At 42.5% G+C, this 21,499-nt stretch overlaps 1 protein-coding gene across 1 annotated transcript in view; it reads left to right on the forward strand.

The window, feature by feature from the left end:
- The window catches only part of plxna2 (plexin A2), a 470,104-nt gene that overhangs the window by 434,511 nt on the left and 14,094 nt on the right, over nucleotides 1–21,499 (forward strand). Inside the window, exons 25-27 of the mRNA XM_062052547.1 lie at nucleotides 5,894–6,053; nucleotides 7,302–7,405; nucleotides 19,369–19,468. Of these exons, the coding sequence (XP_061908531.1) occupies nucleotides 5,894–6,053; nucleotides 7,302–7,405; nucleotides 19,369–19,468 (364 nt within the window). The remainder of the gene's footprint in view (nucleotides 1–5,893; nucleotides 6,054–7,301; nucleotides 7,406–19,368; nucleotides 19,469–21,499) is intronic.

Here is a 21,499-nt window from a genome sequence, read left to right on the forward strand (position 1 = left end):
AAACCCTGTTTTTTTATGGAAAAAAACACAAAATATGCAATATTTTCCCCCAATAAAATTTTAAAGTGGAATATTTGAGATTATATAATAATTGGAGTGTTAAAAAGGTCAATAACTCATAAAAACATTGATTTTAATTCATTATTTTTTTGAGCAATGACACTTTAAAAAAAAAAAAAAAAAGTCCCACTAAAATTATTGGGGATCCAAAAGGGTACTGCTCAGTAAAGTTTAAAAAAATAAATCCAACATTTTTTTTTTACTTTTACCACAATAGTCTCAAGATCAACTTCAGATCTATCCGTCAATTATAAGTTTTATTGTTGTTTTTGTTTTTTGTTTGTTCGTTTTAGGCCCTTCTTCAAAAAACTTTGTTTTTTAAATGGCAACCAAAAAATATGCAACATTTTCCCCCCAAAATATCTCAAAGTGGAATATTTAATGTGAAGTAAATGGAGCCTTGAATAGGTCAATAATTCATTATGACATTGATTTTGATTCATTATTATTTTATAATATGCAACATTTTCTTGTTACATTTCACCGGTTTGCTCTTTTATACTACTTTTTATGTTTTTTTTTGTTTTTTTTCATCATATTTTTAGAATGTTAAACGTTAAAAAATTACCTGCGGGCCGCAAATGGCCCCCGGGCCGCACTTTGGGCACCCCTGTAGTATAGTAACGCGGTACTAATGAATCAAAAACAGTACTATACTCTGTCTGAAAAGTACCACTTCCCGGGCATGACGGCGCTGGTTTTACCAGCAGAGGAGCATGTTGGGCAGCGCACACACACAGAGTACTTACAAGCAGACACAGTGTGTAGACAGAAAAGGGAGAATGGACGCATTTTGGTGTAAAAAGTAAAGATAAAGGTGAAGTTAAAACACTGAAACACCCTCAGGAAGAGCTGCTTTAAGACATGGCGAGCTAGCTAGCGGCTAACATCCATCCATTCGCCCTGGGGGTGGGGCCCCACATCTGCAGTCCCCTCCAAAGTTTCTCATTGTTATCCCATTGGGTTGAGTTTTTCCTTGCCCTGATGTGGGATCTGAGCCGAGGGTGTCGTTGTGGCTTGTGCAGCCCTTTGAGACACTCGTGATTTAGGGCTATATAAGTAAACATTGATTGATTGATTGATGATCCGCAGTCGGCAGTGTTTTAGCTACTTCTAAATCACTAATCCTCGCAGCCCCGCTTTATGGTGTACCGCTTGCTTGGCCTACTAGCTTGCCCCGATATAAACTCTTTGCTTGCCTAACATAATTGCTATTGCGACATCCAGTGGACACATTTAGAACAGCAGTTTATTTCATTTAAATAATGCAGCTCAAGTTATAATAAATGATGCGGGCCTGCATGTTTGACATCCCAGGTGTAGGATATACGAGTTTCAAGCTTAGGCAGAGCTAAATAAACTCATGGCAATGCTTTTAAATGTAGCTACTGTCATCTTGTGGAGGTTGCCTACAGCCACAAGTTTATTTGAGAGCTAATTAGAAACCCGGCGACTCAAATCTTGGTTTTGTTTGTTATTACTTGGTTTTTCGGGCTAAATGTATATCACTTCCATCGCTGTGCTATTTCTTTTCCCCGGGACGAAGATTAACGATGCCACTGGTTTCATGTTGGATAGTGGCCACACACACACACACACACACACACACACACACACACACACACACACACACACACACACACACACACACACACACACACACACACACACACACACACACACACACACACACACACACACACACACACACACACACACACACACACAGCATTGTGTGACATAATGGCGTTCTGATTGCGGAGTGTAGAAATGTGCCTTATTACCTACTAATGCCCCGACAGAGCTGGAAATTGCCGTTTCTGCCCAAGGTGTGAAATTTGATTTTGGGGACAGACGGCGAGAGCGGAAATGGTTTCTCCAGCCCGCCGCTAATAAGCACAGAGCCTCCGCCTGGACACCTCGCAGCTACTTTCACACGTTGACTTGTTTGCAATTGGATAGGAAATAGGAATTGTCTGTTCCCGGGTCAAACTTTGTCCATCATACAAGCTTTATTAGGTGAACAGGGCGTGTTTTCACTCACTTTTTAACATTCTTCATTGTCATACAAGTGTCAAAATAAACTAACACCCTTTGTAAAAAACACTTTGACAACAATTAACCATGCAAAACACTGTCCTCCTCTGGTATATACAAACTAGTACTGTCCTCCTCTGGTATATACAAACTAGTACTGTCCTCCTCTGGTATATACAAACTAGTACTATCCTCCTCTGGTATATACAAACTAGTACTGCCCTCCTCTGGTATATACAAACTAGTACTGTCCTCCTCTGGTATATACAAACTAGTACTATCCTCCTCTGGTATATGCAAACTAGTACTATCCTCCTCTGGTATATACAAACTAGTACTATCCTCCTCTGGTATATACAAATTAGTACTATCCTCCTCTGGTATATACAAACTAGTACTATCCTCCTCTGGTATATACAAACTAGTACTATCCTCCTCTGGTATATACAAACTAGTACTATCCTCCTCCGGTATATAGAAACTAGTACTGCCCTCTTCTGGTATATACAAACTAGTACTATCCTTCTCTGGTATATACAAACTAGTACTGTCCTCCTCTGGTATATACAAACTAGTACTGTCCTCCTCTGGTATATACAAACTAGTACTATCCTCCTCTGGTATATACAAACTAGTACTATCCTCCTCTGGTATATACAAACTAGTACTATCCTCCTCTGGTATATACAAACTAGTACTGTCCTCCTCTGGTATATACAAACTAGTACTGTCCTTCTCTTCTCTAACTTGTTTTACCCTCAGAAAACACTTAAATACAGTAGTGTAGTAGACCTAAGTATTCATTAAGTACCACCATAATGACAACATTAAATACAGTAGTGTAGTAGACCTAAGTATTCATTAAGTACCACCGTAATGACAACATTAAATACAGTAGTGTAGTAGACCTAAGTATTCATTAAGTACCACCGTAATGACAACATTAAATACGGTAGCGTAGTAGACCTAAGTATTCATTAAGTACCACCGTAATGACAACATTAAATACAGTAGTGTAGTAGACCTAAGTATTCATTAAGTACCACCGTAATGACAACATTAAATACAGTAGTGTAGTAGACCAAAGTATTCATTAAGTACCACCGTAATGACAACATTAAATACAGTAGTGTAGTAGACCTAAGTATTCATTAAGTACCACCATAATGACAACATTAAATACAGTAGTGTAGTAGACCTAAGTATTCATTAAGTACCACCATAATGACAACATTAAATACAGTAGTGTAGTAGACCTAAGTATTCATTAAGTACCACCATGATGACAACATTGAAATACAGTAGTGTAGTAGACCTAAGTATTCATTAAGTACCACCTAAGGCTGCAGCTAACGATTATTTTTCTATCGATTAATCTATAGATTATTTTTTCGATTAATCGGTTAATCTATAGATTATTTTTTCCGATTAATCTATAGATTATTTTTCCTTTTACCGATTATTTTTTTATTCAAAATGAAGATGAAAAAATAAATGTAGGCCCGTTTTTTCAAAAGGCATGGCTTTTATTTACAAAAAAAAAGAAGTATGGCCACTCAGTCAACATTGACAACAACATGACTAAATATTCTGTAACAATGTAAACATTTAAAACTTTTAACATTTAACAAAATTAAAAGTAGCTTATTTGCTTTTTAATGTGCAAATATAAAAGTCAACATCCAGTGCAAATCTTAATATTCTGCAATAGTATAAGCATTTCAAAAGTAAAAGTATTGCTTATTTTGCTTTAAAATGTGCAAAAATAAAGATAAACATCCAATACAAAAAAGTGCAAAACGAAATATTCTGTAACAACAGTGTAAACATTTCAACAAAAGTGAAAGTATTGCTTATTTGCTAAAATGTGCAAAAATAAAGATAAACATCCAATACAAAAAAGTGCCAATCTAAATATTCTGGAGCACTGTAAACATTAAGTATTGCTTTTAAAATGTGCAAAATAAACATCCAGTCCAACACAGTACACAATATCCAATTCTACTCATTCCAGTGAGTGTCTAACAGTTGTAATGAAGAAAGGTTAGCATGTCTACATGCTTTGGTTCTTTTCTTGTTTACAATATTCCCAGCAGCTGAAAATAGGCGCTCAGAAGGGGTCGATGTGGCTGGAACTGAGAGCTAATTAGCCTTCACCTCAAGCCAGGATTGCGAGTGAGCTGAGCTGCAGTTTAAGTTTCTAGAAGGTCAACGGGCTCATAGTGATGTTACTAGTAGTTGACTGGGAGGTGTTTATTATCATTTGGGGAGAGTCCGCTGCCTGATGCTCTCCTGCTAAACACCTATCTGCTCCACGCTGAAGCGCTGACTACATGCGCTCTGAATACGCACTGCTGATTGGCTGATAATGCTTCGTGTGTACCAATCATATGGTTGTGTGGGTGGGACAATGCTGCGTGTGTACCAATCAGATGGTTGTGTGGGTGGGACAATGCTGCGTGTGTACCAATCAGATGGTTGTGTGGGTGGGACAATGCTGCGTGTGTACCAATCAGATGGTTGTATGGGTGGGACAATGCTGCGTGCTGAGACAGAGGCAGACGGAGCAAAGCAGCTTGTTAAGACTTTAGCTTTAGCTTAGAAACTCGTTCGGTACACCCCCGTACCGAACCGAAAGCCCCGTACCGAAACGGTTCAATACATAACACGTACCGTTACACCCCTAGCAGATACAAATGACACATTCATGTTTTTGTGTAATGATGACAACGTATGCTCGCGCGGACGATTGACTAGTTGATGGTTTTCTTTTCAAATGTTCGTTCATAGCCGTTGTGCTGCTATGATAGGTCACTTCCGCTCGACACAGTGTGCATACAACAACATTATTAGGCCGTTTATTGAAATACTCCCACACTTTTGACCACTTTTGGCATGCTTTTCCCCCCTCGCTCGCAACGCTCGCATCGTCTTCTTTGATCGTCTGCTTTGCGCTTCGCCATGACGGTAGTGTGACGTCATTATGCGACGCGTCGACGCACAAAAACGGCGTCGACGTATTTACGTAACCGATGACGTCGACTACGTCGACGCGTCGTTTCAGCCTTAGTACCACCATGATGACAACATTGAAATACAGTAGTGTAGTAGACCTAAGTATTCATTAAGTACCACCATGATGACAACATTGAAATACAGTAGTGTAGTAGACCTAAGTATTCATTAAGTACCACCATGATGACAACATTGAAATACAGTAGTGTAGTAGACCTAAGTATTCATTAAGTACCACCATGATGACAACATTGAAATACAGTAGTAGTCTGGAAGGCCCAAGTATTCATTAAAAACAAGCCAGAGGTATATTTTATATTTAACATGACACACAGTTTGAACAGTAACACTGTTAATTAACTGATTCGTTGGTGTACCACTAGATCAGGGTGTCCAAACTACTGCCCACGGGTCAATTGCGGCCCGCCAACATCTTCAATTTGGCCCATTAAACATCATGACTTAAAAGAGGAAAATATTGCATTCCTTTTTAAAAGGCTGCTTTATTTAGTCGCCATCAAGTGGGCAACACGAGTAATTCAGATGAATGACTTTTACTTATGCTCTGAATGGAACATCCTTCCATCCATTTCTTACCGCTTGTCCCCAGCGTGCAGCATTTACTTATACGACCCAATGCAAACAACCTTCCCTAGTCATTGTGCAAAAAAATATATTTAAATCTTCAAAAACTTCATGTCAATAAATGTGTTGGAAATATTTTGTCATTCAGAAAAATCAACCTCTAGAAAAGTTATTATGTTTCCTTGTTTGATCCCAGATCCTGAACTGCGTGAACCCGGACAACGAGAACAGCCCGGAGATTCCGGTAAAAGTGCTCAACTGCGACACCATCACGCAAGTGAAGGAGAAGATCCTGGACGCCGTCTACAAGAACATGCCCTACTCTCAGCGCCCCCGCGCCGTGGACATGGACCTCGGTACGTTCGCTGGGGTGTTGGCGTCACCTTCCCGTTAGCTTCCCTTGCTACCTGTTGTTGGCGTCACCTTCCCGTTAGCTTCCCTCGCTACCTGTTGTTGGCGTCACCTTCCCGTTAGCTTCCCTCGCTACCTGTTGTTGGCGTCACCTTCCCGTTAGCTTCCCTCGCTACCTGTTGTTGGCGTCACCTTCCCGTTAGCTTCCCTCGCTACCTGTTGTTGGCGTCATCTTCCCGTTAGCTTCCCTCGCTACCTGTTGTTGGCGTCACCTTCCCGTTAGCTTCCCTCGCTACCTGTTGTTGGCGTCACCTTCCCGTTAGCTTCCGTCGCTACCTGTTGTTGGCGTCACCTTCCCGCTAGCTTCCCTCGCTACCTGTTGTTGGCGTCACCTTCCCGTTAGCTTCCCTCGCTACCTGTTGTTGGCGTCACCTTCCCGTTAGCTTCCCTCGCTACCTGTTGTTGGCGTCACCTTCCCGTTAGCTTCCCTCGCTACCTGTTGTTGGCGTCACCTTGCCGTTAGCTTCCCTCGCTACCTGTTGTTGGCGTCACCTTCCCGTTAGCTTCCCTCGCTACCTGTTGTTGGCGTCACCTTCCCGTTAGCTTCCCTCGCTACCTGTTGTTGGGGTCACCTTCCCGTTAGCTTCCCTCGCTACCTGTTGTTGGCGTCACCTTCCCGTTAGCTTCCCTCGCTACCTGTTGTTGGCGTCATCTTCCCGTTAGCTTCCCTCGCTACCTGTTGTTGGCGTCACCTTCCCGTTAGCTTCCGTCGCTACCTGTTGTTGGCGTCACCTTCCCGTTAGCTTCCGTCGCTACCTGTTGTTGGCGTCACCTTCCCGCTAGCTTCCCTCGCTACCTGTTGTTGGCGTCACCTTCCCGTTAGCTTCCCTCGCTACCTGTTGTTGGCGTCACCTTCCCGTTAGCTTCCCTCGCTACCTGTTGTTGGCGTCACCTTCCCGTTAGCTTCCCTCGCTACCTGTTGTTGGCGTCACCTTGCCGTTAGCTTCCCTCGCTACCTGTTGTTGGCGTCACCTTCCCGTTAGCTTCCCTCGCTACCTGTTGTTGGCGTCACCTTCCCGTTAGCTTCCCTCGCTACCTGTTGTTGGCGTCACCTTCCCGTTAGCTTCCCTCGCTACCTGTTGTTGGCGTCACCTTCCCGTTAGCTTCCCTCGCTACCTGTTGTTGGCGTCACCTTCCCGTTAGCTTCCCTTGCTACCTGTTGCATCGCTCTAAATCCATGGGTGTCTTGTCAGAGTGGCGTCAAGGGCGTTTGGCTCGCGTGGTGCTGCAGGATGAAGACATCACCACCAAGATCGAGAACGACTGGAAGAGGCTCAACACGCTCCTGCACTACCAGGTGAGCACACCCATTGATTGATGATTGGTAGAAATACACCTGGCAAACAATTGATTGATGATTGGTAGAAATGCACCTGGCAAACAATTAATTGATGATTGGTAGAAATACACCTGGCGGCCATTGATTGATGATTGGTAGAAATGCACCTGGCAAACAATTAATTAATGATTGGTAGAAATACACCCGGCGACCGTTGATTGATGATTGGTAGAAATGCACCTGGCAAACAATTGATTGATGATTGGTAGAAATATACCTGGCGGCCATTGATTGATGATTGGTAGAAATGCACCTGGCAAACAATTGATTGATGATTGGTAGAAATATACCTGGCGGCCATTGATTGATGATTGGTAGAAATGCACCTGGCAAACAATTCATTGATGATTGGTAGAAATGCACCTGGCGACCATTGATTGATGATTGGTAGAAATGCACCTGGCAAACAATTCATTGATGATTGGTAGAAATGCACCTGGCGACCATTGATTGATGATTGGTAGAAATGCACCTGGCGGCCATTGATTGATGATTGGTAGAAATACACCTGGCGGCCATTGATTGATGATTGGTAGAAATGCACCTGGCAACCATTGATTGATGATTGGTAGAAATACACCTGGCGACCATTGATTGATGATTGGTAGAAATACACCCGGCGACCATTGATTGATGATTGGTAGAAATACACCCGGCGACCATTTGATTAATGATCGGTAGAAATACACCTGGCGACCATTGATTGATGATTGGTAGAAATACACCCGGCGACCATTTGATTAATGATCGGTAGAAATACACCTGGCGACCATTGATTGATGATTGGTAGAAATGCACCTGGCAACCATTGATTGATGATTGGTAGAAATACACCCGGCGACCATTTGATTAATGATCGGTAGAAATACACCTGGCGGCCATTGATTGATGATTGGTAGAAATGCACCTGGCAAACAATTAATTGATGATTGGTAGAAATGCACCTGGCGACCATTGATTGATGATTGGTAGAAATACACCTGTCGACCATTGATTGATGATTGGTAGAAATACACCCGGCGACCATTTGATTAATGATCGGTAGAAATACACCTGGCGACCATTGATTGATGATTGGTAGAAATACACCCGGCGACCATTGATTGATGATTGGTAGAAATACACCCGGCGACCATTTGATTAATGATCGGTAGAAATACACCTGGCGACCATTGATTGATGATTGGTAGAAATACACCTGGCGACCATTTGATTAATGATCGGTAGAAATACACCTGGCGGCCATTGATTGATGATTGGTAGAAATATACCTGGCGGCCATTGATTGATGATTGGTAGAAATGCACCTGGCAAACAATTGATTGATGATTGGTAGAAATACACCTGGCGGCCATTGATTGATGATTGGTAGAAATGCACCTGGCAAACAATTGATTGATGATTGGTAGAAATACACCTGGCAAACAATTGATTGATGATTGGTAGAAATGCACCTGCCAAACAATTGATTGATGATTGGTAGAAATATACCTGGCGGCCATTGATTGATGATTGGTAGAAATGCACCTGCCAAACAATTGATTGATGATTGGTAGAAATATACCTGGCGGCCATTGATTGATGATTGGTAGAAATGCACCTGGCAAACAATTGATTGATGATTGGTAGAAATACACCTGGCGGCCATTGATTGATGATTGGTAGAAATGCACTTGCCAAACAATTGATTGATGATTGGTAGAAATGCACCTGCCAAACAATTGATTGATGATTGGTAGAAATACACCTGGCGGCCATTGATTGATGATTGGTAGAAATGCACCTGGCAAACAATTGCTTGATGATTGGTAGAAATACACCTGGCGGCCATTGATTGATGATTGGTAGAAATACACCTGGCGGCCATTGATTGATGATTGGTAGAAATGCACCTGGCAAACAATTGATTGGTGATTGGTAGAAATACACCTGGCAAACAATTGATTGATGATTGGTAGAAATACATCTGGCGGCCATTGATTGATGATTGGTAGAAATACACCTGGCGGCCATTGATTGATGATTGGTAGAAATGCACCTGGCAAACAATTGATTGATGATTGGTAGAAATGCACCTGGCAAACAATTGATTGATGATTGGTAGAAATGCACCTGCCAAACAATTGATTGATGATTGGTAGAAATATACCTGGCGGCCATTGATTGATGATTGGTAGAAATGCACCTGGCAAACAATTGCTTGATGATTGGTAGAAATGCACCTGGCAAACAATTGATTGATGATTGGTAGAAATACACCTGGCGGCCATTGATTGATGATTGGTAGAAATGCACCTGGCGGCCATTGATTGATGATTGGTAGAAATGCACCCGGCGACCATTTGATTAATGATTGGTAGAAATACACCTGGCGGCCATTGATTGATGATTGGTAGAAATACACCTGGCGGCCATTGATTGATGATTGGTAGAAATGCACCCGGCATTTCCCCTCTTTTCTCTATTTTACCATATAGTCCCCTATTGTTGCTATTTTACTGTATTTACCCTTATCTTCCCCTATTTACCCATGTTATCCTATTTTCTCCTAGTTTACCTAACAGTATTTTACCCTTTTTTCTTTGTTTTACCTTGTCTCTTATTTTTCCCTATTCTATCTTGTTGTCCCTTATCTCCCCTATTTCACCCTATTTTCCTCATTTTGACCTATTTTACCTTGTTGTCCCTTTTTTTCCCCATATATTTTTTTCCCATATATTTTCCTTATTTGCCCTCATTTTCCCCATATTTGACCTTCTCGACCCCTTTTTTTTTAGATATATACTAAGCCACTCCTCTATACGTATAAACTACCCTGAACTGTGACATGCAGTGGAAACACAAACAACACACTTCTCCAGGAACCTATAGTTCCAGGAATTAGAGGTTTCGGGAACTTAATAGTTCCTGAACTTTTGGGGGAAAAGAGCCTCTTGCAGTCCCTTATCTTCCCTTTTTTGGATATCATCCCCTTTTTTTTTTTACCATATAGTCCCCTAATGTTGCTATTTTACTCTATTTTACCCTATTTTCTCCTATTTGCCCTTTTTTTAAATCCTTTTGACCCATTTTATCTTGTCTTTTCTTTTCCCCATTATATTCTGCTTTACCCTATTTTCCTCATTGTCCCCTATTTGAGCTATTTCCCTCTTATTTTCCTTCAAATGTTTATTATTCTCAAATGTGTTATTATTTGCATGATTATGATTAGTAATAGTAGTACAATATTGACATGATCCATGGCTGCTATTACAACATAGGTTCTACATGTTCATAAATGATCCCACTTTTCAAATCTTAATGAATGTGATCATTTGAAACATTTATATTAGCTGAATAAACTATATTGTTGTTAGATGGTACACAGAATAATATGTACTTGCTGATTAATCCAGGTGTTATTTCCTGTATGGTTATGGTCAACTATGGCGACAATAGTGTGCCGCATCTTAATTCCCACTCCTCTTCATTAAGCATACTAGCATAGCATTAGGAATGTTTGCAGGAAATGATTGCCTGCACAGAAATGTCTAAATATGAAAACTCTGCTTTTGTTTGCACTTTAGTGCGTGTTGAAATGAAGGCTCTGCTCCCTCCCCCGCATGCACGGCTCCCTGCTGAGCGTTAATGCAGGATGAAGCCTCGCAGCGTTATTACTCTCTGGCCGTCTTTTGTTTGTCTTACTTATTGCCCTTACGCACCCGCCGTGTATGTGGCTCCGCCTCCCGCGTGTTGGCGTCGCCTTTGCAACGGGAAATCAAGTAGTTGAAACGGCGTGTTGGGGGGCGTCGAGCGTTCTTGCTCTCCTGCCGCACAGTGTGAGCTATTAAAATTCATAACCTATGAAGCCTCCAGCTGTTGGTTTACATAACCTTCTTCTTCTACACCCACAGTACATCATGCAGATATTAACACCACACTCTTCCTTCTTTACACCACCACACTCAAGGCCAGGGGGCCAGATATGACCCGCCACCTCCTTTAAATCTGACCCGCCACCTCCTTTTAATCTGACCCGCTACCTCCTTTTAATCTGACCCGCTACCTCCTTTAATATGACCCGCCACCTCCTTTAAATCTGACCCGCCACCTCCTTTTAATCTGACCCGCCACCTCCTTTTAATCTGACCCGCCACCTCCTTTTAATCTGACCCGCCACCTCCTTTTAATCTGACCCGCCACCTCCTTTTAATCTGACCCGCCACCTCCTTTTAATCTGACCCGCCACCTCCTTTTAATCTGACCCGCCACCTCCTTTTAGTCTGACCCGCCACCTCATTTAATCTGACCCGCCACATCCTTTTAATCTGACCCGCCACCTTCTTTAATCTGACCCGCCACCTCCTTTTAATCTGACCCGCCACCTCCTTTAATCTGACCAGCCACATCCTTTTAATCTGACCCGCCACCTCCTTTAATCTGACCCGCCACCTCCTTTAATCTGACCCGCCACCTCCTTTAATCTGACCCGCCACCTCCTTTTAATCTGACCCGCCACCTCCTTTAATCTGACCCGCCACCTCCTTTTAATATGACCAGCCACCTCCTTTTAATATGACCAGCCACCTCCTTTTAATCTGACCCGCCACCTCCTTTTAATCTGACCCGCCACCTTCTTTAATCTGACCCGCCACCTCCTTTAATCTGACCCGCCACCTCCTTTTAATCTGACCCGCCACCTTCTTTAATTTGACCCGCCACCTCCTTTAATCTGACCCGCCACCTCCTTTAATCTGACCCGCCACATCTTTTTAATCTGACCCGCCACCTCCTTTAATCTGACCCGCCACCTCCTTTAATCTGACCCGCCACCTCCTTTAATCTGACCCGCCACATCTTTTTAATCTGACCCGCCACCTCCTTTAATCTGACCCGCCACCTCCTTTTAATCTGACCCGCCACCTCCTTTTAATCTGACCCGCCACCTTCTTTAATCTGACCCGCCACCTCCTTTTAATCTGACCCGCCACCTCCTTTAATCTGACCAGCCACATCCTTTTAATCTGACCCGCCACCTCCTTTTAATCTGACCCGCCACCTCCTTTTAATCTGACCCGCCACCTCCTTTAATCTGACCCGCCACCTCCTTTAATCTGACCCGCCACCTCCTTTTAATCTGACCCGCCACCTCCTTTAATCTGACCCGCCACCTCCTTTTAATATGACCAGCCACCTCCTTTTAATATGACCAGCCACCTCCTTTTAATCTGACCCGCCACCTCCTTTTAATCTGACCCGCCACCTTCTTTAATCTGACCCGCCACCTCCTTTAATCTGACCCGCCACCTCCTTTTAATCTGACCCGCCACCTTCTTTAATTTGACCCGCCACCTCCTTTAATCTGACCCGCCACCTCCTTTAATCTGACCCGCCACATCTTTTTAATCTGACCCGCCACCTCCTTTAATCTGACCCGCCACCTCCTTTAATCTGACCCGCCACCTCCTTTTAATCTGACCCGCCACCTCCTTTAATCTGACCCGCCACCTCCTTTTAATATGACCAGCCACCTCCTTTTAATATGACCAGCCACCTCCTTTTAATCTGACCCGCCACATCCTTTTAATCTGACCCGCCACCTTCTTTAATCCGACCCGCCACCTCCTTTAATCCGACCCGCCACCTCCTTTTAATCTGACCCGCCACCTTCTTTAATTTGACCCGCCACCTCCTTTAATCTGACCCGCCACATCCTTTAATCTGACCCGCCACATCTTTTTAATCTGACCCGCCACCTCCTTTAATCTGACCCGCCACCTCCTTTTAATCTGACCCGCCACCTCCTTTTAATCTGACCCGCCACCTCCTTTAATCTGACCCGCCACCTCCTTTTAATCTGACCCGCCACATCCTTTTAATCTGACCCGCCACCTCCTTTAATCTGACCCGGCATGTCATTTAGTGTGGTCCGCCGCACCGTTTAATTTGGTCCACCACATTGTTTAGCACCACTTCTTTCAACGTGGTCTTCCACACCATTTAACATGGACCGCCACTTCATTTAACGTGGTCTGCCACAATCATTTAACGTGGCCCGTCACATTAAGTGGTCTGCCACATTATTCAGTGTGGTGTTCCACACCATTTAACATGGTCCGCGACTTCATTTAACGTGGTCTGCCACACCATTTAATGTGGTTCGCCACTTCATTCAATGTGGCCTTCCACACCATTTAATATGGTCCGCCATTTCATTTAATGTGGTCTGCCACAATCATTTAATGGGGCCCGTCACAGTATTTAAGTGGTCTGCCACATTATTCAATGCGGTGTTCCACACCATTTAACATGGTCCGCCACTTCATTTAACGTTGTCCGCCACTTCATTTAATGTGGTCCGCCACTTCATTCATTGTGGTCTTCCATACCATATAATGTGGTCCGCCACTTCATTCATTGTGGTCTTCCACACCATTTAATATGGCCCGCCACTTCATTTAATGTGGTCCGCCACTTCATTTATGTGGTCTTCCACACCATTAAACATGGTCCGCCACTTCATTTAATGTGGTCTTCCACACCATTAAACATGGTCCGCCACTTCATTTAACGTGGTCTTCCACACCATTTAATATGGTCCGCCACTTCCTTTAATGTGGTCCGCCACTTCCTTTAACGTGGTCTTCCACACCATTAAACATGGTCCACCATTTCATTTAATGTGGTCCGCCACATTATTCAATGTGGTCTTCCACACCATTTAATGTGGTCCGCCACTTCATTCAATTTGGTCTTCCACACCATTTAATATGGTCCGCCACTTCATTTAACATAGTCTTCCACGCCATTAAACATGGCCTGCCGTTTCATTTAATGTGGTCTGCCGCAATCTTTTACTGTGGCCCGTCACATTATTTAAGTGGTCTGCCACATTATTCAGTGTGGTGTTCCAATACCATTTAACATGGTCTGCCACATTATTCAGTGTGGCGTTCCAACACCATTGAACATGGTCTGCCACATTATTCAGTGTGGTGTTCCAACACCATTTAACATGGTCTGCCACATTATTCAGTGTGGTGTTCCAACACCATTTAACATGGTCTGCCACATTATTCAGTGTGGTGTTCCAACACCATTTAACATGGTCTGCCACATTATTCAGTGTGGTGTTCCAATACCATTTAACATGGTCTGCCACATTATTCAGTGTGGTGTTCCAACACCATTTAACATGGTCTGCCACATTATTCAGTGTGGTGTTCCAACACCATTTAACATGGTCTGCCACGATCATTTAATGTGGCTGCCACATTTTTCAATGTGGTCTTCCACACCATTTAACATGGCCTGCCACTTCATTTAAAGTGGTCTTCCACACCATTAAACATGGTCCGCCATTTCATTTAATGTGGTCTGCCACAACCTTTTAATGTGGCCCGTCACATTATTTAAGTGGTCTGCCACATTATTCAGTGTGGTGTTCCAACACCATTTAACATGGTCTGCCACATTATTCAGTGTGGTGTTCCAACACCATTTAACATTTAATTTGGTCTGCCACATCATTCAATGTGGCCCGCCACATCATTCAATGTGGCCCGCCATTTCAGTTAAAGTGGTCTCCCACACCATTTAGCACGGCATGCTAATTCATTTAAATGGCCTGCCACATCACTTAAAGTGGCCTGTCACATCATTTAAAGTGGCCCGCCATTTCTTTTAAAGTGGTGTCCCACATAATTTAAAGTGGCCCTCTGAGGGCAGTTTAAATGTGAAGGAGTTGGACAGCCCTGGTTTACAGTAAATATTGTTCCTGCATGACTTGTGCCATCTAGTGGTTATTTTTTATGTCAACTGTTGGAGTAAAAAACATCTGGCCAAGTTGCCTCACCAATCCTCTAATTACCACGGACCTCCCTCCATTATTCCCGCCCGAAATAACCGCCGTCTGCCGTGCGGCTACACTTCTGCCGTCTCCTTGGCCGGCGAGGCAGAGATGGCTCCTGGTGATAAAGAGGAAATGATTGAAGTCCTCCAGGGATAATCCAGTGCGGCCGCGATAGTGGGCCGCCTGGATAAGACGCCGTGGGGGCCGCCCGAGATAACACCTTCCATTAGAGCCAGTTGACGTCTTTTCTCCGCCTTCATCCTCCGACTTATAGTCTGTTCCCCTTGGAGTGGAGCTCCACCTTTCTGGGCCTAGACTGCAGATCATGACGCTAATCCCCCGTCCCAAGTGAACATGTGACCTTTCACCTTCCATTTACACACACTATTTCTATATATATATATATATATATATATATATATATATATATATATATATATATATATATATATATATATATATATATTACAGTGGTGGTCAAAAGTGTACATACACTTGTAAAGAACATGTCATGGCTGTCTTGAGTTTCCAATCATTTCTACAACTTTTATTTTGTTGTGATGTAGTGATTGGAGCACATACTTGTTGCTCACAAAAAACATTCATGAAGTTTGCTTCTTTTATGAATTTATTATGGCTCTACTGAACATGTGAGCTGGGTCAAAAGTATACATACAGCAATGTTAATATTTGCTTACATGTCCCTTGGCAAGTTTACCTGCAATAAGGCGCTTTTGGTAGCCATCCACAAGCTTCTGCTTGACCACTTGACCACAAAATTGCTGCAGTTCAGCTAAATGTGTTGCTTTTCTGACATGGACTTATTTCTTCAGCATGGTCCACACCTTTAAGTCAGGACTTTGGGAAGGCCATTCTAAAACCTTCATTCTAGCCTGATTTAGCCATTCCTTTACAACTTTTGAGGTGTGTTTGGGGTAGGGATGATGTTTGATAAGGAATTATCGAGTTCGAGCCTATTATCGAATCCTCTTATCGAACCGATTCCTTATCGATTCTCTTATCGAGTCCAGATAGGTTGTTGTATATGGAAAAAAACACACAATATTTGGTTTAACAAAAGCTCACTTTTATTATATAATAAAAAAATTAAATCTAATAAATAAATAAATATTGACTGTTACCCACCTAAAAAAATAAAATAAAATAAATAAATATTGACTGTTGTTACCCAAAGTATATTAAGTGGGATTTTTTCAGAGAAACAAATATATACAGTAACACAAAAACAACCTGTCTCTGTGATCACTATAGGTGTATAAATAATAATATAGTGTTAAATAGAATCAGTCCCTTGGGAACAAAACTGAAAATAATACAGCTCTCCAAAAAGTGCACTTCTGCTGCTATTGGAACATAACTGTTTGTTATGATGCTTTGACATTTTTGCACTTTATTTCTTTATTGAAAGAACATTCTATGAAGAGAAAAGTTGTTTGCAAATGTGGTTACAATGCTAAAAAATGAAAAGTTAAAGCTAAAAAAAGAAATACACTTTATTGAGTTAACATTATTTCTTTATAGGGGGAAAAATGTTATGAGCTAGAGAATATAACAACTACACTACCCAGCATGCAACGGGAGTGACGAGCATGCGCGGTAGCCCCGAAAAGTGTTGCATGTTGCCACGCTGTGAAAGTAAACGTCAAGAACTCAGCCAACACGCCTCGTCTGCATTATTTATAATTAGACAGACAACACATATACAGTGTGATTTTGTTTTGTTTACAAGGAAAGAAAAAACAAAAGTTCAAAAAGGGAGATATGTTGTATATATATGTATGTGCTGCGGTTGCTTTAAGAACGTTGCGACAGCTGCCGTAAAGGAGGTGCGTTGCTAGCCTGGTTGCTATGTTTCTGGTTGGTCGTAAAAGTGTTGGTCATGTGTTTTACCCTGCTCAAATCTCTCAGTAAAGTTATTCGATGGATTATAGCTTTTGTTTTGAACTTTATTACACCTTGGAGCGCTTTTTCCCGTCCATTGTTTTCCTGCTTTCGCTATCTGCGCCTAATGACTGAGCTATGTGACGTCATTTATTGTGATGTCCCACGGAGCATTTCTGGTCGGGACGGGATTCGAATAAAGAATCAACTCTTTTCCTTTACTATAGTGGTCTCGATAACGGGTACCGGTTCTTAAAAAGGGATTCGAGTCCGAGGACTCGGTTCTTTTCTTATCAAACAACCGGGAAAACCGGTTTCGAGTATCATCCCTAGTTTGGGGTCATTGTCCTGTTGGAACACCCAACTGCGCCCAAGACCCAACCTCCGGGCTGATGATTTTAGCTTGTCCTGAACAATTTGGAGGTAATCCTCCTTTTTCATTGTCCCATTTAAAGCAGCAGTTCCATTGGCAGCAAAACAGGCCCAGAGCATAATACTACCACCACCATGCTTGACGGTAGGAATGGTGTTCCTGGGATCATCTGACCACAGAACTTTCCTCCAGAAGGTCTTATCTTTGTCCATGTGATGTCAGATGAAACAAAAATGGAGCTGTTTGGCCACAATACCCAGTGATATGTTTGGAGGAGAAAAGGTGAGGCCTTTAATCCCAGGAACACCATGCCTACCGCCATGCCTACTGTCATATATATATATATACTGCAGGGGTCACCAACCTTTTTGAAAACAAGAGCTACTTCTTGGGTACTGATTAATGTGAAGGGCTACCAGTTTGATACACACTTAAATAAATTGCCAGAAATAGCCAATTTGCTCAATTTACCTTTAACTCTGTTATTATTAATAATTAATGATATTTACACTTAATTGAACGTTTAAAAGAGGAGAAAACACGAAAAATATGACAATTTAATTTTGAAACATAGTTTATATTCAATTTCGACTCTTTAAAATTCAAAATTCAACCGAAAAAAAGAAGAGAAAAACTAGCTAATTCGAATCTTTTTGAAAAAAATAAAAAAAGAATTTATGGAACATCATTAGTAATTTTTCCTGATTAAGATTAATTTCAGAATTTTGATGACATGTTTTAAATAGGTTGAAATCCAATCTACACTTTGTTAGAATATATAACAAATTGGACCAAGCTATATTTCTAACAAAGACAAATCATTATTTCTTCTAGATTTTCCAGAACAAAAATTTTAAAAGAAATTCAAAAGACTTTGAAATAAGATTCAAATTTGATTCTACAGATTTTCTAGATTTGCCGGAATAATTTTTTTGAATTTTAATCATAATAAGTTTGAAGAAATATTTCACAAATATTCTTTGTCGAAAAAACAGAAGCTAAAATGAAGAATTAAATTAAAATGTATTTATTATTCTTTACAATAAAAAAAAAAAATTTACTTGAACATTGATTTAAAATGTCAGGAAAGAAGTTAAAAGGTAAAAAGGTATATGTGTTTTAAAATCCTAAAACCATTTTTAAGGTTGTATTTTTTCTCTAAAATTGTCTGAAAGTTATAAGAAGCAAAGAAAACAAATTAATGAATTTATTTAAACAAGTGAAGACCAAGTCTTTAAAATATTTTCTTGGATTTTCAAATTCTATTTGAGTTTTGTCTCTCTTAGAATTAAAAATGTCGGGCAAAGCGAGACCAGCTTGCTAGTAAATAAATACAATTTAAAAAATAGAGGCAGCTCACTGGTAAGTGCTGCTATTCGAGCTATTTTTAGAACAGGCCAGCGGGCTACTCATCTGGTCCTTATGGGCTACCTGGTGCCCGCGGGCACCGCGTTGGTGACCCCTGATATACTGTATATATATTTAAGCTCATCCTAGCCAAATTGCATGTATTTAGAATTTTTTTACATTTAGGACGTGTAGTGAAGCCTTTTTTGGGGCAGGACAAAACCGTCCTCGGGGATGTGGTGGGCGGGTTCATCCAGCATGTCATGTGATGTCATAGGGAGGGTGCGTTTTTCCTCCACGCCGTGGTGAAAAGGCGGAACGTGTTAAATTGCACGTGCTGACATGACAGCGGCACGGTATCATCTTAATTGGTGACGATGGTGACGATGACATCATTCACCTCCTTGCTATTTGTTACCACCCTCTAGTGGAGACGTTCACTAACGACGCGGTGTTTGGTCTTGACAGGTGTCTGATCGCTGCGTGGTGGCGCTGGTGCCCAAGCAGACGTCGTCCTACAACATCCCCACCTCGGCAAGCATATCGCGGTCCTCCATCAGCAGATACGGTAGGTCACTGACCGCCTGGTAGCAACCGTGGAAGTCCACCTTACGACCATTTAGACTCTTTAGTCTGTGGAGCTCAGCAACTAATGAAAGCGAGCTGGATGAGCCCCACAGAGGACAGATTTGTTATTAAAAATAAAAAAATAAAAGGTTTTGCAACACATCTTAAAAAATAAAATTTAACTGGTAATTATATGAAACTTGGCCAAAATTATTATTTTTTATTTAATTTATTCCCTCTATTGCAACATGTATAGAATAGAAGATTTGCATACATGCTCACACTTTTTACCCTCGGGATCCATTTGGTCCCATAAGAAGCATACACTCTTATTATCATGCTATACTCCATCCATCCATCCATTTTCTACAGCTTGTCCCTCTTGGGGTCGCGGGGGGTGCTGGTGCCAATCCCAGCTGCACTTGGGCGGAAGGCGTTTTACACCCTGGACAAATCGCCACCTCAACACAGATAGACAGACAACATTCACACACTAGGGATAATTTAGTGAAGCCAAACAGCCTATCCCCAGGTGCATGCCTTTGGAGGTGGAAGGGGCCTATCCCCGGGTGCATGCCTTTGGAGGTGGGAGGGGCCTATCCCCAGGTGCATGTCTTTGGAGGTGGGAGGGGCCTATCCCCAGGTGCATGCCTTTGGAGGTGGAAGGGGCCTATCCCCGGGTGCATGCCTTTGGAGGTGGGAGGGGCCTATCCACAGGTGTATGTCTTTGGAGGTGGGAGGGGCCTATCCCCAGGTGCATGCCTTTGGAAGTGGGAGGGGCCTATCCGCAGGTGCATGCCTTTGGAGGTGGGAGGGGCCTATCCCCAGGTGCATGTCTTTGGAGGTGGGAGGAAGCCGGAGTACCCGGAGGGAACCCACGCAGCCACAGGGAGAACATGCAAACTCCACACAGAAAGACCCTGGGATCGAACCCAGGACCTTCGTTCTGTGAGGCACACGCACTAACCCCTGTTACACTGTGCTGCCCCCTATGCCCACCAACTGACTAAAATTAACCTTGTAAAAAAATAAATAAATAAAAGTGAAAAGGCTTCTCTACACTACTTAAAATGTAGCCTTGATATCCACCCGTCAGTTCCAGACGTTGGAGATGTGAGTTTCATCATCTTTTTTTTTTTTCCCCAGCTAATAGGCTGACCTAGCATGATGTTAAAATGTTGACATTTAACCCTTCTTAAAAGGTCAAATAGAGCCGCAAAAAGCCAAAGAAAAAGCACAAATGTATGAGTTAAGTGTGTTGCGTGTAACAGGAGCAAGTGAAGTCAGCGCTGTTGAAAAGACTTTGTGTCGTTATTGGCAGAAAAAGAACAACAATTTGTAGCTGCCTTTGAAGTCAGGTGAGGAAGATCTCCCTCATCTCCAACAGCGTGGAGATGCTCAGATCTCCTCAGTCCTCCAGGGGCCCAAGAGAGGCCTGGCTGCTTGCTTAATTAGCTGTGCGGTAGCGCCGAGGGACGAGGAGGCGGCGCTGAGGGACGAGGGAGACCTTTGGGGGCTTCATTGTGGTTTTTGATGCTGGCGCCTTTTCACCACCGTGTGGCGGAGAAGGTGCGATCATGTTAGCAACATGTGTCAATCAATCAATCCATCAGAGTTTATTTATATAGCCCTAAACCACCAGTGTCTCAAAGGGCTGCACAAGCCACGACGACATCCTCGGCTCAGATCCCACATCAGGGCAAGGAAAAACTCAACCCGATGGGATGACAATGAGAAACCTTGGAGGGGACCGGTGCAATGGACGTGGAGTGGATCTAGTTAATAGTGTGAGAGTCCAGTCCATAGTGGATCTAACATAATAGTGTGAGAGTCCAGTCTATAGTGGATCTAACATAATAGTGTGAGAGTCCAGTCCATAGTGGATCTAACATAATAGTGAGAGTCCAGTCGATAGTGGATCTAACATAATATTGTGAGAGTCCAGTCCATAGTGGATCTAACATAATAGTGTGAGTCCAATCCATAGTGGATCTAACATAATAGTGAGAGTCCAGTCCATAGTGGATCTAAC

This window comes from Entelurus aequoreus, linkage group LG07 (genome assembly GCF_033978785.1).
Source record: "Entelurus aequoreus isolate RoL-2023_Sb linkage group LG07, RoL_Eaeq_v1.1, whole genome shotgun sequence".
Classification (NCBI taxonomy): Eukaryota; Metazoa; Chordata; class Actinopteri; order Syngnathiformes; family Syngnathidae; genus Entelurus; species Entelurus aequoreus.